General features: G+C 34.8%; 1 protein-coding gene across 8 annotated transcripts in view; it reads left to right on the top strand.

Annotated features, from left to right (window-relative positions):
• The window catches only part of PAM (peptidylglycine alpha-amidating monooxygenase), a 125,895-nt gene that overhangs the window by 85,619 nt on the left and 20,834 nt on the right, over window positions 1-19,442 (top strand). For 5 of the 8 annotated variants that reach the window (XM_063421672.1, XM_063421673.1, XM_063421669.1 and 2 more), the window contains exons 10-16: window positions 27-107; window positions 208-284; window positions 569-672; window positions 3,484-3,671; window positions 4,325-4,396; window positions 4,641-4,712; window positions 16,828-17,133. In XM_063421672.1, coding sequence (XP_063277742.1) covers window positions 27-107; window positions 208-284; window positions 569-672; window positions 3,484-3,671; window positions 4,325-4,396; window positions 4,641-4,712; window positions 16,828-17,133 — 900 coding nt within the window. The remainder of the gene's footprint in view (window positions 1-26; window positions 108-207; window positions 285-568; window positions 673-3,483; window positions 3,672-4,324; window positions 4,397-4,640; window positions 4,713-16,827; window positions 17,134-19,442) is intronic. The other 3 variants (XM_063421674.1, XM_063421675.1, XM_063421676.1) reach the window with 3 other exon arrangements.

Raw genomic sequence — 19,442 nt, 5'->3', positions numbered from 1 at the left:
TGTTCCTTGCTGTCATATTTTCACAGTGGTTGATGCAGACATTGCCTGTCATTACAAAAGGTCTCCAATGCACCTTTTTGCCTACAGAGTTCATACACACAGACTAGGTAAGAGTGACGTAGGAACATCAAATACTTAACAGAAAAATGTTGACCCTGCAACGTATTTTTTTATATCTCACTTCTCATGTATATTGATATCTTGTAGGTAAAGTGGTGAGTGGTTACAGAGTCAGAAATGGTCAATGGACATTGATTGGTAGACAGAGTCCACAGCTACCGCAGGTTGGTTGGGTTCTTTTTAGTTCTGAATGTAAATTTTAATTTTCTTTGTTTCAAACTGAGAAGCTGAATTGCAAATCACGTGTCCACAGATTTGCAGAGTGGAGTTTCCACTGGTTGTGTGCTGTTGTGCTCCTGGAAGTGAATATTGCCAAGTATTATCACAATTAGATTATGATGCAAAAGTCATTTGAGATATGTGTAGCACTGTCCTTCTCATCAGTGTCTATTGACACAGAGGATATGAAGAACTTTCACTGATTGTAGTGAATCATCCTCTCTTTCAGGCATTCTACCCCGTGAAATATCCGGTAGACATTAGCTATGATGATATACTAGCAGCCAGATGTGTGTTCAGTGGAGAAGGCAGAACTACAGAGACACATATAGGGTAAATTTTATCTATTTGCTCCATTTCAGAACTGTGTTTTCCAGGGTATTGGTTATATGTAGAAATGTTTTTGTTTCATGTCTGTTTCCAAGGTAATTCTAGGAAACAATTTCTGCCAGAATGTTTTGTTATGCTGTCTGGTCTACTTAAGATTTAGCTTCACACAATGTTCATTGATTTTACTTATGTGAATATTCACTTTGCTGAAGTGTTCAGAACACTTCTGAAGTGAAGCAATGCTGCTAAACAACTTACTCGGATGTTGGGCTGATTTGTTCTTAGAGAAGGATTCAGAATATAACTTCTAGAAAATGTATTTTTTATTCAGGTGACATTATTATCTGTTTATAGTGAAATAATAAAGCTTCACAATTCTCTACACTGTTTCAGAAAGAAAACTGATAGAAGTTTATAAAATTCTGATATTTTGACCTATTGCAAAATCTAGCCTTCAAAAATCAGGACTAATAATGCAATAATCTTTTTTTTCAGTATAAAAATGTACAGGCTTTTATGAAAAGCAATCGAACCAGAAATTATGGATAATAAAAATAGGAAAATCTGAACTGTTAGTCACTGATGTTACTCAGCTGTAGGTGACAGACATATTACTGTAAGATCAAGTGGACAGCTGTAAAATACAGCTGTACAGGTACATATTTTATTAATACTCTCTTAGCTGGCTGTGGTTCTTTAAATTGTAATTTAATACATATGTAGAGAAACAAAGATAACTTGTGGAAATCTCTCCATCCTGGGAGTGTGTGCTGCAGCATTCCAAGGAAAGAGATTTTTATGAATTGAGCACCCTAAGATTGCACCTCAGTGGAGGGTTAAGGATTCAGCAAGGATGTATCATTTTCCAGTGGGCAGTTAAGATAGTGATGTGTAACAGTTAGAAAAAAATGAATTGAGAGGGGATTTTTACAAATATGACACTAGAAACATAAAACCTTAATTTAACTGCTGACCTTTTTTCACAAGTTCAAAAAGTTTCTGTCATGTTTATGTAACTTCCTTTAAAAGTAGTTCCTGTTTGTTGAATTATTCTTGCAGTTTAAGAAACAGTCTTAGGAAAATGGTTATTTTCTTTCAATGTACTAGTATTCAATGTACTAGTATTTCAATGTACTATGTATTTCAGTGGGGAAACTGTTGCTCTTTCCTTTCCATTACAGTAATTGTTAGTATTACTATTTTAATATTTTTATTTCTTGTTATTTATTTGCACTATAATATGTGAATGTGTATTTATTAATCATGCCATATTGTTTATTAGTCTTATCATTATTATTTTTAGTATTAATATTATTTATTTATTAATACTTAGTATTATTAGATTTTACCACAAGTTTTGCTTTGTCCCACTCTGGGGAGGGCAGGAGTGGGGGCAGTGGGTGGCAGTGCTTAACTACCACCTGAAATTAAGCCACTATGAATGCTTAGGCATAGTAGCATGTCAGGTGAACCACAGTTTGTGTAATTTCCACGTCCCGTTTTCTACTGGAGTTTTAAAGAGGAAGCAATTATAGTGATGGATATTGGAGATCCAACAGTGAAGTTAATGCTTTCTGAAAGCTTAGGCAGGGCTTGCCCAGTCAGAGTCTCATTTTTACAGTCTCCAAGGGGTGCCAAACTTCCAATGCATGGAAAAATAACCAATTCCCCTTTTGAAACAGTGTCTTCTCCCATGTTTCCCTTTCTCCTCTGTGACTTGTGATATTATTGTTGCTATGGTGAATAAGTGAAGGCTGCAGAAGGCTGCTGGAAAAGTCAGCACTGATGTCTTCTGCAAACAGCTAATAGACCACCTCTGTATTTTTTTAATGAGTGTAGGCTGTTTAATTGTGAAAGCTAATTAAAAAAAATCTTGGCGTAAACTGCTATATTTTATGAACTTTTGTTAAAATGTCCTAGCTTATTCACTGTCAGGATACTAACCTATATGGAAAAGGAAGAAACAGACCACAGTTGTAAAGAGGCCATATATACTCTGCTTCACAAAGTAATATTTTTCAGAAAAAAACAGTTACATGTGCCAGCTGTTTTTTCTGTTGAAGGCAGGATTATGTAGCAGTAGAGTAGAGCCACTTCTGTTTCAAGTACATGCACAAAATTTATCAGATTTTGCATGTTCTATCATTCCCCTTGCACTCATGTTTTGTTACAGAAGCTTACAAACAAGTTATTCTCAATATGACAGTGCTATATTCTCTTTAAGAGATACTTACAGTATCTTAATATGTAACGAAAATAAGATTTGCAGTAGTATTGCAGTAGTAGAACCAGTGTGATTGGACAATAAATGAATGCAGTTGATGAGGAAAGGGGAAAGATTTGTCATAAAAAGTAGCCACTGAGAAGAAACATGTATGTTATTTGCAACAATTCAAATTACATTTGTCCAAGATATGTAGAGAAATAAGTGAATAATGTAATGAATGATACAGTCCTATCATATTTAATCAGAACATGTGCACCATTGATAACACAGTGGGAACTGTATGGAGTATGCTTAGGAATTGAGAAGGAAGAGCAGCTTAAATAGGTACTGCAATTTTCTGTAAAATCTAAAGCAAATTCCCGGGAGTTTCTGAGATGTGTGGGGATTTTGTGCACACTACTTTTCTCCAGTATAAACCAAAATAAATTTCTGATACTCACTGCCATGCAAGTATTGCATACATGCAGTTTAGTTTGCGACATCTAAACATTTGATTGCAATGTTTTAGTATCCTGTTCAACAAGTTGGATGAATTAAATAACAGCTGTTCAGCTCATTCTTTGCTAAGTGCCACATCTTTTCTGTAGGGGTACTGCCAATGATGAAATGTGCAACTTTTACATTATGTATTATATGGAAGCCAAGCATGCTGTCTCATACATGACCTGCACACAGAACATAAACCCTGAAATGTTCAGAAATATTCCGCAGGAGGCAAATATTCCTATTCCAGTCAAGTCTGATGTGCTGAAGATGATGCATGGACATCATGAAGGTGAAGAACAATCGTAATCCATTTTATTTGTAAATATCCATCTTATGCTCACTGATGTATTTCTCTGTGTTGTTTTGGTATGCAAAATTTTCATGAAGAGGTAATGCAGTTCTGCATAAAGTTCAGATTTCTAACTAATAAAGCATCATGGGATTCTACCTTTGGTTTTGGTGATAATGTCTGCCATAGTCTTTTGTCTGTTTCTTTCTCATGTTGTCTTCCAATTTCCAACTTATTTTTAGAGCTGTGTGACCTGTATGCCCTGAAGACAGGCTTCTTTTTCTATGCCAAACTTTATATTAACAGTTTCTTAATGTTTACCTTATCTTCAATTTCCCACAAAATTGAATCATAACATTGCCCTAATTTTCTAGATCCCACTGCCATGTTATGGGAGGAATCAGTTTTTACATTGAACAGTTGTAGGCATATAAATTGCATTACCTATTATCCGGAGGTAATCTGACTGATGTGTCTGGGTTGCAAGTACAAGTAGTAGTTTTTTATTTCACTTTTTTACTGTTCCATTGTGTGGTTTGACTACTGTGATAAAAATACCAAGTATTCATTTCAGATGGGCATTTTTTCCTCAGTAGGGAGGTAATTCCCTTCACATGCAGAGGTTAACATCGTACCCTAAACCCATTTTTCAGAAATCAAGGATAGTGATACAAGTTCTTTGCTGCAGCAGGCCAAAAAAGAAGAGGAAGAGATTTTGGATCAGGGTATGCACTTGTTTATTTCTATGTACATTTTTTATTTCTATGTTTATTTCTACTTCTATCATCTAATACAGGTCCTATTTTTTTTCCAGTTGTTTTAGTGCTGTGTTGTTCAATACAACTACTGTTTATATATAAGAACGCCAAATGTTCCATTTCCGAAGGGCATTTTTCCACTGTAGGGAGATACTCAATTCCATCCATATGCAAAGGCTAACTAACATCATATCCCAAATCTATTTTTCAGAAACCAAGGATAATGATGCAAGTTATTTGCTGCAGCAGGCTAAAAAGGAAGAGGCAGAGATTTTGGATCAGGGTATGTACTTGTTCGTTTCTATGTCAAGTAAAGGACTCATGAATGTAAAATACTGATAAATTATATCCTGGTTTTTCATGAATTCTGAAGTTTTTTATCTGTTTATCTTTAATTAATGCAATTTGCAATGTTCTGCAAAACTAATACGGTTGCATATAAGAAATAATAAAAATAATTAGTTTACCACTGATCTCTAGCCTGTAGGTAAAATTTATTAGTGCATTTTAATCTCATAATGTTCTCTCGTTCTTCATTTAATTTGTTAATAAATGTTGGGATTTATTTGTATGTGCATGTATTCTATATATAACTTTGCTGTTAACTCTTCATTGATTTCTCAGTTTATATGTATTGTGTGTATCTATGTGCATATTAGGGATAGCGTTCTTATGTTTCAGTATTTGCTGTACATGCAAATATTGAGTTGAAGTTAGGTGCAACTGTGCATATAAAACTGTATTATTTTTCACTATATTTGTGTATATGTGCATGTATACATTACAACTCACACAAAAATGTGTGTAGGAGTTAACTGAAGGAAAAAAGTCTATGACTGCTATAAAGATTTTAGAAATACTCAGTATTATTTATGTTTCAGAAATATCTTAGACTCTACTTCAAAGTTCTTGTGAGTAAGATAAAAATTGCCACAGTATCAGGATTTTTCTTTAGACTAAGGTGAAGACCTTGTCAGCCACAGGTTCATACAGTTTCCATTGAACAATGTTGAGGTTCAAGGACTACATTAAAGCAAATTTCCTTTTGCCTGTAAGAAGAGCAAAGATTGGCCAATGTTTAGAATTTTTGGTAACATTTCCCTAAGGGGTTAGATTTTCTATGTACTCTGCCATTTCTAAGAGTTAACTCAAATAATTAAGTTTTAGTTACATAAAACTAGCTTCTAGAGGGTGAAACTGTCTTGAATGAGAGAACTTTGAACTATTAGAAACAATATTTACAGTGGCATATCTGATATTTATCCTAGTCTATTCAAGATGTATTTTTTACGAAATAAAAGCAATTCAAATCTTTAATCCTGTTTCAGAGCAAAATGAGCTATATGCTTACAAATTTATGTCAAAATTCATGTTGACAATCTGCTTTACCCTTATGTTACCAGTAAATGCATTAGCATTTGATCAAGGTTCTTGTTATGAGTATGTTTTATTGAATACATTAGTGTTTGAAAAAAGTGTTGAAAAAGGTCCTGGTGTTAAAATCTTTTTCATTTGTCTTTGAAATGTATTTTGAAGACATTTCTGCAATGCAGTCTGGTTTGCTGAGAGCACTATTTAATATACATCTCATCTAACCTGTTTCTATGGAAACACAAAATTGTTTTGTTCATTTGAAATTACTTGGGTTCATGATGTGAAATACCAATACACAGTAGTTACTGTGAATTTAATTTGGTTCCTAATGGTTAGATCAAGATAAATTCTCCCATCATTTACAGGAGCCTGTCTTCAATTTTTTATTGATACAGCTCTAACTTAAGTTGATTTATGTCTGAGTAAGCAAAACAACAGGAAAAACCCCTTCAGGTTTGGTTTTGTTTTTGTCTCCAAGGAGGGAAAGTTGAGTGGCTGGCTTGGAAATGAGGTTTTGGTTCTGCAAGTGCTCCCCAGCTATACTGGGGAAACCAGGAGCTGAAAATGGTCTGCAAAATGTGCCTGTAAAAATTACATAGAAACTGGAGTCCATTTTTGTGGGGCAAGTCAGTTTTAAGTAATGGTGTTGCCAATTCATCCATCTCCTCAAGTAACTTCAGTGAGTTAGCCAGTTGGAACCAAATTAATGACAGGAAAATTCTACAGTTTGGAGGGAGGAGGCAGTGGACCCTACACGGAAGCACATACATACATCTACTGGGGTTGAGGTTATTATACAAGTACATCCTTTCATAGAGGTAAAAGACATAACTCTTTCCCTTTATGGTCTGGCATGATACAGTCTGTATGATAACCTTATCTACAAAGCACAGAGACACAAGAACTGAGTCTTTGATTAGTTCTGTTGCTGCTGAGCTGTTGCTCAGTAAATTCAGTCTTTGATTTGCTCTGAAGAAAGTACATCAACAATTTTCCAATATCTCTGTGTTTTATCTTGCATGAGTTTATTTCTCTGTGATTTATTATGTTTTAGCCGTTTGTTCCCCTGTCCTTAGTTTCAGGCAACTGAAATAAACATTGTTATTTCACTATTACTTCAGTAAACACTGAAATAGTTGTTAAATTGTTGTGCTGCCATGGAGGTGATGCCATGATGATTTTTTGCCTTTTTTTTTTAATACCTTCTGTGTATTCTCAGTATTCTTAGCATACATACTTATAATTAATTAAGCCTGCTATCTTGGCATAGTCCTGATATTCTGCTAGGCAAAAACCCCAAACACCCTCAAGACCTGACAGCTGGGGGTCAAAAAGCCTTACATTATCTTGGGAAGCCAAAGCCCTCTCTAGAACATACTTCATAAACTAGGCTCAATCCCCATCTAGAGAAGAACACTTTAAAATAAAGAAATGTCATGCCATTCATTTAAACTTCTCATTCAGGAGTCATTGTCAAATATACTAACCTACAAAGTCTGTAAAATTATATATGCAGTATACCATGTGAATGCATTTTGGCGTATTCCACCTTGACAAAGTGTTGCACTAAGGATCCTTATTAAATAACCAAAATAACCCTTTTATCCCTTAACCATGTTTGGCTCATAATTCTGGAACCAGAGAAAAGGGATCAGAGGTACTTTCTAACCTGGAGGTTAAGATATGTGGCCAGAGACAATTTTTATGTCAGTACTCTTAAATCTAAGGATTTGCCTCAAAAGGGAAAACCAAAAAAATCTGCCATATGAAAGTATCTGCGTATAAAAAACGTGTACATCAAGTTTGCCTGGGCATAAAGGTACCTCCTGTCACAAACTATATGTTTATTATATTGGTACATCCCCATGTTATCATTGCTTTTAAATTAAATTTTCAATTTCATCATCTTCACTCATTGGAGGCACAATAAACAATGCAAATATATAGAAATAAGCAGTAACCATCACAAAGTGAACCAGCACTTTACATGAAGACACAGCCAAATAAATCTCTGCTGTGTTAAAATTGAACTGAACTTATCTTAATGAAACTGACCTCATGATATAGTTTATGAAACAGGAGTGAGGATAAACTGTTCAAAGGAAGTGAATTATTGTAGGAAATGCAGTTGATTTACATGTTTGGTGTATTGGAAAGTTTCCTGTTCCTGCTTAAACATCAAGTCCCTAATAAAACAAATAATATGTATGTATATTTTTTGCTCATCAATAGAAGTTTAATTAAATTGTACTCAATAACAGAGCAATACTCAGTAATTGAGCAAAAAGCATTTATTTGTGAACATTCATGGTCTCTGCCATGTCTTTACGTATTGAAAAACTACCTGAATTTGTTTCATTCTGCTTGTTTATCGGTTTCCTTTGGCATAGTACACTGTAATGTAGTGCAGGTTTGTTTCATATACAAGCAGTGAAATAGCCTTTACTACAGAGAAGGTTTGCTGATGGTATACCTGAAAGCTTTAGAAACTTCTGCATAAAAACAGTAGCTGGAGTAATTTCTTAAAAACAAGGACAGTGTAAGACAGGTGATGGTTAATAAGATGTCCAGTATTTAATGTTTTGACTGGCTCATGATTTAATATCTCATTTTGTGTATATTAGGCATAATAAACAGAAGGGGCAAAATTTTTACTATGAAATTAATACAATTATTTGATTATGTTATTATAATGTATGTTTCATACATTAAACATAAATATAATTATGTTTAAATGGTTTAAAGCAAAATTTGAGGTTGGCTTAAGCTGAAAATTCACTAGCAGCATATAAACAAAAAAATATTTTGAGTTTTGTTTTAGTACGGCATATGTGTACACATCTGTATGTCACATACACATATATGAGAGAGAAATTAGTTGAGATTTTCATTGTACTTCTGGTATTATTTTAGCCATGACATTTACAAAAGTACATTTTTATTTCTGCCTGGCTTAGAGAATTTAGGAGTTAGTAGGAAAAAAGTAACATGTATTTTGCTTCTGATGATGGAATCTGAAGTGTGTGAAAGTTGCAGTTGCTCTCAGCACTGGTGTTGAGTGCTACGAATACAGTGGGATTTTTCCCCTTACCCCGATTATGTCTTTGTTGGCATGAGACTAAGTTATTCAGGAGTTCAAATGGGAAAGTTCAGTATAAACGAACATAAGATCTTTCTTTTGCAATGTCCCAGATAGATTCATGTGAGGTCCCTTTTCACAGCTGAATGTGTTAACTGAAATCCCATTAAACCTCCTATGTTTAAAGTAATATTGCAATTTCAGTCAAGCATTCAGATGTTAGCGTCTATAAAGCTGAGCTTCACATTTGCAGTCATTACAATTACTGACCTAGTGGTGAGATAGGTTGCACAGAAAACATCTAATTGAAATTCTGCCTTGTTGTTTTAGAGATTAAAATGTGTATAGTGAGAGAAATAGTAGGCAACAGAAAGAAAATAATATGGCTATGTAGTCTAAGGCAATTTGATGCTCTCTGATTATAGTGTGTTTTTCTCTAGACTCTTACGGGAGTTGCAGAGTGGTTCTAGGTAGCTAGGTAGCCTGATGTCAAGATCTGTTTGCCAGTCTTTGAGGATATATGAAGAAAAAAATGAAACTAAGTCTGCATATACACAGCTGCTGATGCAACTGACTGTAAATGTGGCTTGAATGTAAGGTGTGGAATATGATATAAAGTACGCTGTAAATTCACACTCTGAGATGCTTCTAGGTGGACATGCAAAATAAATGACCATTTTTTTGTCTAGCAAAGTAAGAGTAATTATGGACCCTAATTTCACAGTACAGGCTGAAGTACTTTAATGCAAGCATGTATTTTATAAGCAGAGATTATGGAATAAAAGTGTTAGGAGAAGTCTTTCTGCTCAGTTAAAATATTTGTTCAGGAGTTCTTAGAAAGGGAATCTTTGAGTAAGTTTAAATATACATATATATTATGATGGCCCATTGACTGTAGGGAGAAATTTCTTTGTAAAAAAATTTAACACCATGATCTATACAAAATGGGGTCTGAATAAATCTCCTAATTATCACCTGCTGGATGCCTGCCCCATCTTTTAATTATTTTCAGTGGTATCGTATTCTTGCATTGACTGCACACACACGCACGCACACACCGAGATAAGTATTTTGCACATTATATTTGTTAGACAGCTGGAAATATTTTGCTAGGTTGTAGCTGATTCTGTGAATTGGGAAGCTGAAATGTCTGTGTTGAAGTGCGTATTTTCTGTAAACTTCTGCATTTCTAAGAAAAGCATGTTCCAATAAAAATACATTGAATGAGGTCTTTTTGCATCTGGGATAGAAATCTCTGATTGGTTTAAGTGAAAGAAGGAGATACAGCTCCTCTGCTCTCTGCCCAACTCTCTTTTTTTTCCTTAAGGGGAAAATAAAAAGAGAGGTTGAAATGTGAAGGAAAGCCTGCAATATCTTGTGGGACAGGTGTTGAAAGGAAGAGGAAAGAAGAATCACCCTGCAGGCAGGTCTTTAGTTTTTCTATAGTGTGTTTTTGTGATAGTGTTACATGGCAAATCCATGGAAGCAGCATCAAACAATAACATGATGTATTTTTCTGCCAGCATGGGTTATATTTCCTTCTGAAATAAAGTTTTTTTAGTCTACCCTTGCTGGTTTGTGTAGGACTGTAAGAAAAGAGAGGAGCTTGATTTGATAGGTGATTAAAGATCCTTAGGAGAGGCTTAAAACAAAAGACAAATTTGTGTTCCAGTATTGATGTGGGACGCATATAATGAAGTGTTTGAGACATTTTTAGATTAAGGCCAGATGTACAAGAAAATATTCAGATGTTTTCAGGCTTTGACAACATGTTTAGGGCTCAGATTGTATGAGATCTCCTAAAGAGAGTAGAAAAGTAAGATAAAATTGACTGGATTAAACTTTGGAAGAAAATGCTACTAAAAGATACTAAGAGTGATATATACTGCTAGGAAATTATAATTTCAGCATAGCAGAGGATTTGCTTGCTGTCCACCTCGAAACTGTAAATAAAAGATGAGCCTTTGATTTGGGTGAGATAAAGTTATTCATAATCTTTACAAAAGCATCTTCAGCATGGTAAAAAAAGAGCATCAGATCTAAGCAGAAAAATAAAAAAGGCAATTGGTATAAGTTGCATATCTAAGCAGGAAAGGAGTATAACAAGCATGGAAAGAAGCCATTTTAAGTTGAATGTTTCAGTATTCACTGTCTGACCTTGATTTATGTTCTCTGTCTCTTAAAATTGCAGAGGGACATTTCCTAAGTGTTTTCTAAAAGGCTGCTTATCAATAAACAACTACAAAACCTGCTTATAATATCAGCAGTGTATCTGAAGAAATTGAAAGTATAGTACATTGTATTAGTACAGGAAGAGTTCTGTGAAATTAAGTTATATCACAAATCTAAACCAAACTCAAGTTATTATTGTTATTATTTATAATTTTGCTGTCTCTTTTTTAAATAAAGCATGATGATACTTTAAAAATAAATTGGAGATAGTAGAACTCCTCTGTAATAAACATATTCTCACTTACATAATTTTGTGAGACTAAATGTATTTCAGAATCCATACTGCATGAAATAGAAATTTGAGATGGAGCTGGTGAACCCTTTTCTGGAATTCAAATGTCTGTAGTATATCCAAATGAGCAAAGTGAAGTGCTGTGTAGTGAAACCGTTGTCTTTACTGCTAGTCATCTAAAAGTAGCTAATAAATATATTCTATTATAACAAAATGATTGTTTCTTGTCAGGAAATTATTACCGATCAGGAAGGAGAGAAAAGAACAGGGCAGTTGGGTGGCTCTGAGCAGTCATGGTTTTGAGTGTCTGGTTTTGATTTGTTGATGAGGAACACGTCTATAAAACGTAACATTCAGTGAACATCCTTCATCTTCCTTCATACTTTCACTTAGCTTTCTTATTTACAAACTCCTGTAAGCTACTGATTTTTTAAAAAAATATGCTTGGGCTTTCAAAACATTTCTACATTAAAGCATTTTGACTGAAAAAGAAAGGGTGACTGAAAACCAAAATGTATTTACACTGTGATAGTAGTAAAAACCCTTCTTAGGGACATGCAAACATAGAATTAAAAAGAGAATTTTTTTTTTTGCTTTTTCTTCCATTCTTTTTTTGGCTCTGTAAGCTGCTTAGAGATGCCTTGAGAACAGATGCAATTCCTGGTGTTCTTCAAATATGTCAGTTTGTCTATGCTGTAAATGCACACCACTGTATGGCAGTGAGGGTGGCCAAGAAGCTCTAGAGCAGCTTAACTCTTTTCATTTCTTCATATCTATGCCTCCCAGCCCTTCAAATCCCTTCAAAAAGAAAACAGCCTTACTTAATGCTTTTTGGTTCTTAGGAACCATTCCAATGCTTTCATCAAAGCAACAGATTAAATCGTGACTTGCATGAAAACTAACGGCAGACTAGAAGAAATTTTGGAAGTTTTTTTGGCCTATTATGTCAAACACTGTTAAGTATCACTTGAAACAGGCATTAGATTTTGTTCACTTATGTAATGTCATTCCATGTCTTTCTCCTATTCTATTCTCTCATCAGTGTTATCTTATGTATGTCATAGGTAAGTCATAGTTGGACCCATATAATTTGACCATGATTTCATTTTTTAGGAAGGGGACAGAACCCCTGAACACTTCTACCAGCTGAAGCCACTAAACAGAAGCACGTCATGCTAAGACAGAAACATACAATCTCAGAATATACCCCATTATATTCAGACATAATCGGGGAGCTCAAAGTCAACTGTGAAAACTTGTTTCTTGGTCCTTTTATGATAGGACCAAGAAATGAGTTTGGAAAGAAGAACATGAAGTCTAAAATGGCAGTGATGGACTGAAGAAGCCTCTCTGAACCATCACAGTGAAACTGTGCAGATAGGACAAAAATATAGATTCTGGACATGAAAATTCTCAGACACCACCAGGATGCCTTATCTTTTTTTCTAAAATGTAGCAAAATGAGATTTCACCTATCTCTCGTAACAGGTACACATTCAGGGCTCTCTGGACAGGCTTAGCATGGCTGAACTTCGGATCTATCTAGCTTGATCCTGCAAGTACCATGGCTAGATACTTCCATCTAAACTGCAAATTTGTGCTTCTGACAGCACCATAGTGTGCTGCTGAAGGATTATAGACAGCAATTGCTCACTGCAAATTGGGGAACTAGTGCTGGAAGAAAAAAGGGCTGGTGTTAGAAATAGAATCATAGAATATCTAGAGTTACAAGAAACCCATAAGGATCATTAAGACCATCTCCCTGCTCCTCACAGGGCTACCTAAAACAAAACCACATGACAGAGAACATTACATGTGTACACTGCTTTATCAACCCTTATCTGACCTTTTATTAAATCAGATGAAGTTAAACTCATGTTTTGCAATGAAATTGCCAGTGTTACTACTTTATTTGTATGAAAGTATACCAAAACATTGTTTCATAAAAGAGTTCCAATAGTAGAACCACCACAGGAAGTTTAGACTTACTGGAATATGTTTGTGCATTGTTTCATTTTTGAGATGTTGGTTGTGACAGCTATCACAGAAAGAATAAACTGCAGGTGTTTGTAGCCAATTATCTTTTCAATAAAGGAAATTATGCTGATAGCTTGCACATAAGAAATACAAGTATTTTCTCTGGAAATGGCCTAATCAAGCAACTTCCCAGAGACTGCTACATTTCAGTTTCTTCAGTAAGATCAAGTTGTTGATTCACGCATGTCTTCATCTAGTCATACTCAGGCATTCTAAAGGCCAGGCTGTCTCATCACAAACAAGACCTGGCATTGTTCCTTTCCTACTGAGTATCTTCAGGCAAACAACACATTCAACTGTTCCAGCTGGTACAAGACTAGTGCAGAGCAGCAACACAACATCATGCTTTGATGTTTGATGGATATTGCTTTGCACAGAGAAACTTCTACTCAAAATCAACATGAGTCTGCTCTTTTGCTATTTATCTCTAGCAAATTCTGAACTATTTCTTAAAATTACACTGCTTACAAATTATTGGAATCTGCCTGAACATCATAAGCAAAGCTGAAAAAAAACTAGATGCACATTCAGTTTGTGGAATTTAGGGTAGGGTTGCAGACAGTGGGTTGTCAGGAAACTTAAATTCTTCATTTCCATGTCTTCTGTGCCTTGTAAATACTCTGAGACCTGTCAAAATGCCAGGACATTGACAGGAGACTTCAGCCTAGTGTTTGTGCCAGAAGTACAGAGATATTGGTCACATATGTAGACTTCTAGATGTTTTTTGAACTTTGTGTGTGGAGATTCCATATTCATTTTCAAAAACACATTCACTTAAGGAAAGGATCACAGTTTCAGGGCAGCTCCACTTCTGACCACTACTGTTCTCTGATGCACACCCTTTTCCATACATTCAGACAGTTCCTAAATATTTTTAACTGCTGTCGTTACAAAGCCCCTGCTCAATGAAAGCTTTAACAGGACAAGCTCAGCTTGGAAAATACCTCATCCACGGATAGTGGCTATAGTACTCAAACTGCCCTACTCTATACACCAGTGTTCGAAGGTTCCTCATATATCTTATGGTCATTGGCTCAGCTGTAGGAGCTTTAGCTGTAGGTCTTTAGCTTCCCTAAAGACCACTGGAGTTTTGTTACGAAGGCATCCTGTCCTAAAAATTATTCCCTGGGCATTTTGTGTTTTGAAGTGGAATTCTCCTGCTTTCTTTTCTTCTTGTCCTCTATTGAGCCCTATCTTTTGAAGAAGCTAATATCAGACAGGTAAACAAATGAACTTTTTTGTTGGTTTTTTTTTTTTTAATTTATTTTTTCAATCAACAAGCAGTATCTATTTTAGAGACTGGGTTAATTATTCTTGGACAACACTTGCTCACCAGAAATAGAATGCAGTGCTTTTGTCTGGAGCATGAAGCTGTCAAACTTGTTCTCTCAAGTAGAATGAGCATACGAGCTGTTAGAGTTCTGAAACCTTTGTAAAAACTGTACAATGTTGTTGTCCTTTTGCAGCTGATAATTAGACATCAGTTGATTAGACAGTTGATACAGAGCTAGGAGAGAGTGAACTGTGCAAGAATCATTAAACTTGCTTTAAAAAAGCCTGCAGTTTAAAACAGCATCAGGCTTGTTTGCTTAGGGAGACTTCTCACAGTTACATTAGGGAGAGCAGTGCTTTTACCACTCAGACCTCTCACTGAAAGTAACAGCATGTAGGCCATATAGGTCTCCAGCCACAGATAATACCAAAACATTTGTTTTGTGTAACATTCATTTAATTGTTAAAGTGTTGGGGAAGAAAAACACCAGTGGAGAGTATTTTAATACCAAATGTTTCCTTAGTAAAGGAAATTTCAGCTGTGTTTCTGCATCAGCACGAGTTGATGGCTGCTTTAATAATTAAAAATCTTTCTCAGTATAGATATGGTTTGTATCCAAAACTCCTGTGATACACTTTTAGAATATTTGGATTTGTTTTGAATCCATACTTGGATTCGTTAAATGACAATATTAAAATAATGGAGTGCTCTAGCTTTAAGAATTGCATTTGAAGCAAGTAATTCTATTTGTTATATAGCCTAATGATTTTGTCTCTTCTCTAATTTGCTTTGTTAATTTCATTGAAATTGCTCCTGTTACTTCAGTAATTATTTTCTGACAGAGTGTGTCATCTGGGACATTTCATTTCCAAGGGCAAGGAAGACAATCCTACTCAAAATCATTGAACAGGGACTGTTTAATAACATGACAGATCCTCTAAGGATAATTTTCAAAAGACTTAATTTCCTCTGTCCCAGGCTGCAAGTGATGATTTCTAGTTCTGAATGGGGTTTTTGGCATTTTGATTTTTTGTTTGTTGCAGGGGTGGGGTCGTGTTTGTTTCCTTGTTTATTTTTTTGATTTGTGTGGAAGCTTCATTATTTGTAGTTTCACTTTTCTAAAAAATGTCCCATATAGCCTGTCATAAAATAATACAGTTTTTTTAATTACAACTTATTTGTGTTTGAAATAAAAGGATACCTACTTGCAGTAACTTTTAAAGCATATTGACTATCTCTTTCCACTTAAATGATGCAATTATATTTGATAGAACTGATAATAGTTTCAGGCCACCAAGATACTTGGTTAATAAATTCTCTTTTCACATTTTTTTTGGCTTTGAGCTATTGTTCTGGAATGTACTGAAGTGTTTGTTGAATGCCTAAGAAAGTCACAGTGATAACTGCATTGCTAACAAGCACATTGAGAATATAGTTCTCCCTTCACTGCCAGATGATATCATGACTAAAGAGTGTGTTACTGTTTGGAGTAAAAGAAGGAGTAGAACCCAGACTGAATAAATAAAAGCAGATTGAATGGACCATATCTTTTTTCTACAGTGGGTGTTATGGAATCTGTTTGCAAATGGGAAATTTGGTTTTTTTACAGCTTAAGCTTCTTATGCAATGACAAAGAAATATGTTTTTAAAAGTATCATGTATTATTGGACTGTTATCATGTATTAGACTATTACTGTCTTTGTAAGTGAAAAATTCGATAAAACTACAGAAATTGTCCCTCTTTGTTTTGTGAAAATATGATAACTCTGCAGTAGCCTGACAAATCCAGATATTTCCATCATAAATATTCTTTTATTGAAATGTCCACACTTTTTCCTTTCCCTTTTGTTTTCATTTTCCCTTTCTCTTTTTCTCTTGTTCCTTGTTCCCAAGAATGTCTCTCCAGAAGTGATGATTTTTTGATGCCAGAGTGTCAGGTAAAAGTGGACATCTATATGTAATTTAAAGTCAGTAATGATTTGACTGTGTCTTTTCATACTAGAAACCTGGCTCCTTCAGTTCCCGAGGCTGAAACAGTTCCTCTTTGCCAGTTTTGTCAATAACTGTTTGAATAACTTTGTTATATTTTACCATGCTGAAGCCTTCTAAAACTACTCGATCTGTTATGATGGGTTTATTTTCTCCTTTACTCTTATCTTTTTTCTGTACAGGTGATTTCTATTCACTCCTTTCTAAGCTGCTAGGAGAAAGGGAAGGTATTGTGCATGTGCATAAGCATAACCCTACAGAAAAAGCAGAATCGGATCTTGTAGCAGAGATTGCTAATGTTGTCCAAAAGAAGGACCTTGCCAGAGAGATCTCAAATCGTGATGAAAGGGACAATACTATTCTTGTCAAAGACAGAATTCAGAAATTTCACAGACTAGAGTCTACCTTGAGACCACCAGAGAACAGACATTTCTCTTTACAACAATCTAAGCATGGTGAGGGAAGCTGGGAAAAAGAACATAAAGGAGGTGGGTTGGGGTTAATTTTATACAATGAAATGCAATGTGAGAGCTGTGATCCACATTAGCAAAATCTGAAGGGAATTTCGGGGAAGGCTTGGCAGTATTTTACGTGACGTTCTTCCTAATTATTGAAATGTTCTGCCTCTAATTTAGAGGTATTTCACTGGGGTTCTTTCCCCCTCCATGTGTGAAGGAAGAATGTGTGCTGATGGCACAAAACCAGTACTTTCTGAACAGTACAGTATTATTTTCTACTCTTAAGACTTTTACATAATGATTTTATATTAGTTATGCTAGAACAAGGTACACATAGGATACAGTAGTCACAGGAAGTGAAGAATAAAATACAAGTAACTACTGTAAAATGGTTGCTGGAATAATCAATACATTTTATGAGTTTACTGATTACCTTGATCTGTCAGATACACAGTTTTATAAAATTTATTGCAGTAATTCTATCAGATATTTTTCTATCATTAAGAAAGAGTGATAGGTAATCCTAAAAAATTCTGCAGAAGTAAAATTTTCTGCGTATTGATTTCACATTGGGCTTGGCTCTCCGAATATTCTTGTACAGGCTGTTTTATTGTGCTAGAAATAGAATTTATTCCCTTCAGGTTTCTATGACAGCAGGAAACCATGGAATTACTGTGTTTGTTTTACTTGCATTTTGGTCTCTGTGATATTGATTGTCCTTAGCCTGACTTGCTAATGTGGAAAGCCAGATAATGCAGCATGTGATGAGTATCTCATAAAAGAAGCTGATATGTATGCATGAAAGCCATCTGTATTCATAAGCTGTAGCCACACATGCCAGCTTTTATGTTGCAACCACCCAGATTGATGTTTCCAAGTACTTTTGTACACATATATGTATCATCCATCAACCATTTGATTTTTATTTCTGTTCGTAATGTTCACAGTACATGTTAACATGTATTGTTGCTGCTTATACGAGGTTCTGTTACAGTGTCACAAAAATTGTTACAAGCTCACCAAAATCCTGGGTTTGTATTTAAGAGAAGACCAAGGATGAAAACTTTCAAATATTACATTATGTGATCCAGTTAAATAAGAGCCTGTCAAATTATTGGCATAGGGGCAAAAAAACAGGTGGAGTGTTACTGTGTGCCTGACATATGTGTAAATCATAAATAATTCCATAAACCTCACTGGAATTATATGTTCAGAAAAGTGACATGGATAGAGTTTCTGCAAAGCAGTTTGTTCAGTTTAGACAAAAAAACATGGTGTGTACAAGGCAAAGAAGAAAACTTCTATTTTCACTGATCCAGAGGAGGGAATGTCAATGAGCTGAATAAATGGCTTAGTTTGACATACCTTGTAGCACAAATTCTAACTACAGAGAGTATTTTCTTAGATATATCAGTAGCCTTATATTCATTTGAGGAGAATTTGTTGATGATGAACTAATTAATAAATGAACTTTTAAATGGTACAATTTTGAGATACAGGAAAAAAGAAAAACGACATTTTCTTAATTAGCATTTTTGGGGGTGGTTTTTTATGTTTGTAATACCTTTAACTACAGAATTCCTGACCTGCAGAAGCTGTCAGTACTATCTTTTGGCTAAAAGAACTTCTGTAGCAATAAAATCTTTAAGCATATATTTTATTCCTTTTTAGGGAAGTATTTTCATATTTAAAACAAAATCTTCCATAAGAGAATTTTCCTCCTCAGGAGAAGAAGTAAAGTTGTCTTGATTTAATAAAAAAAATCCCCTTTGTAAAAATCTTTACTGTATTGAATTGAAAAAATTCTCAATTTTCTTTAGACAAGACTCTGCTGTTAAATTAATTTAACTGTTTAAGAATCACTAGTATTAAAATGGTTTAATTTTTAGTCTTGCAAATATTCCAGGTTTTAACATGTAATTGGCCTGAAATAGCAAGTGGCTAATACAGTAAGTGAAGTCGTTACAAATATTCAAACTTTAAACTACTGCTCTTCCTGCACTATTGTTAGCTTGTTACCCTGGACTGGTCACTAATCTGTCAGGTTGTTTAACACCACTGCAGTTAGTACAATTATACCAACTATATAAGTCAAAGAGTATAATTTTTCAATTTTCAAAAGTCCTTTTTTCAATGTTTAATTAAATTTGTCAGGATTCAAATGAGTGTTCTGATGACAGGGAGTAAATGCAACATGACTTAAAAGTTAGCAAAGTTAAAAGGTAGAATGACCTTCTAGGAAACTCTGGACAGTAAATTGCAATTGTGTCAATAAATAAGGCTTTCATCTTCCATTTGTTTAGAGACTTAATTTTTGTTCTAAATCTAGGTAATTCTTT

This window comes from Prinia subflava, chromosome Z (assembly GCF_021018805.1).
Source record: "Prinia subflava isolate CZ2003 ecotype Zambia chromosome Z, Cam_Psub_1.2, whole genome shotgun sequence".
Lineage (NCBI taxonomy): Eukaryota > Metazoa > Chordata > Aves > Passeriformes > Cisticolidae > Prinia > Prinia subflava.
This window is presented reverse-complemented; position numbering and strand designations above follow the sequence as displayed.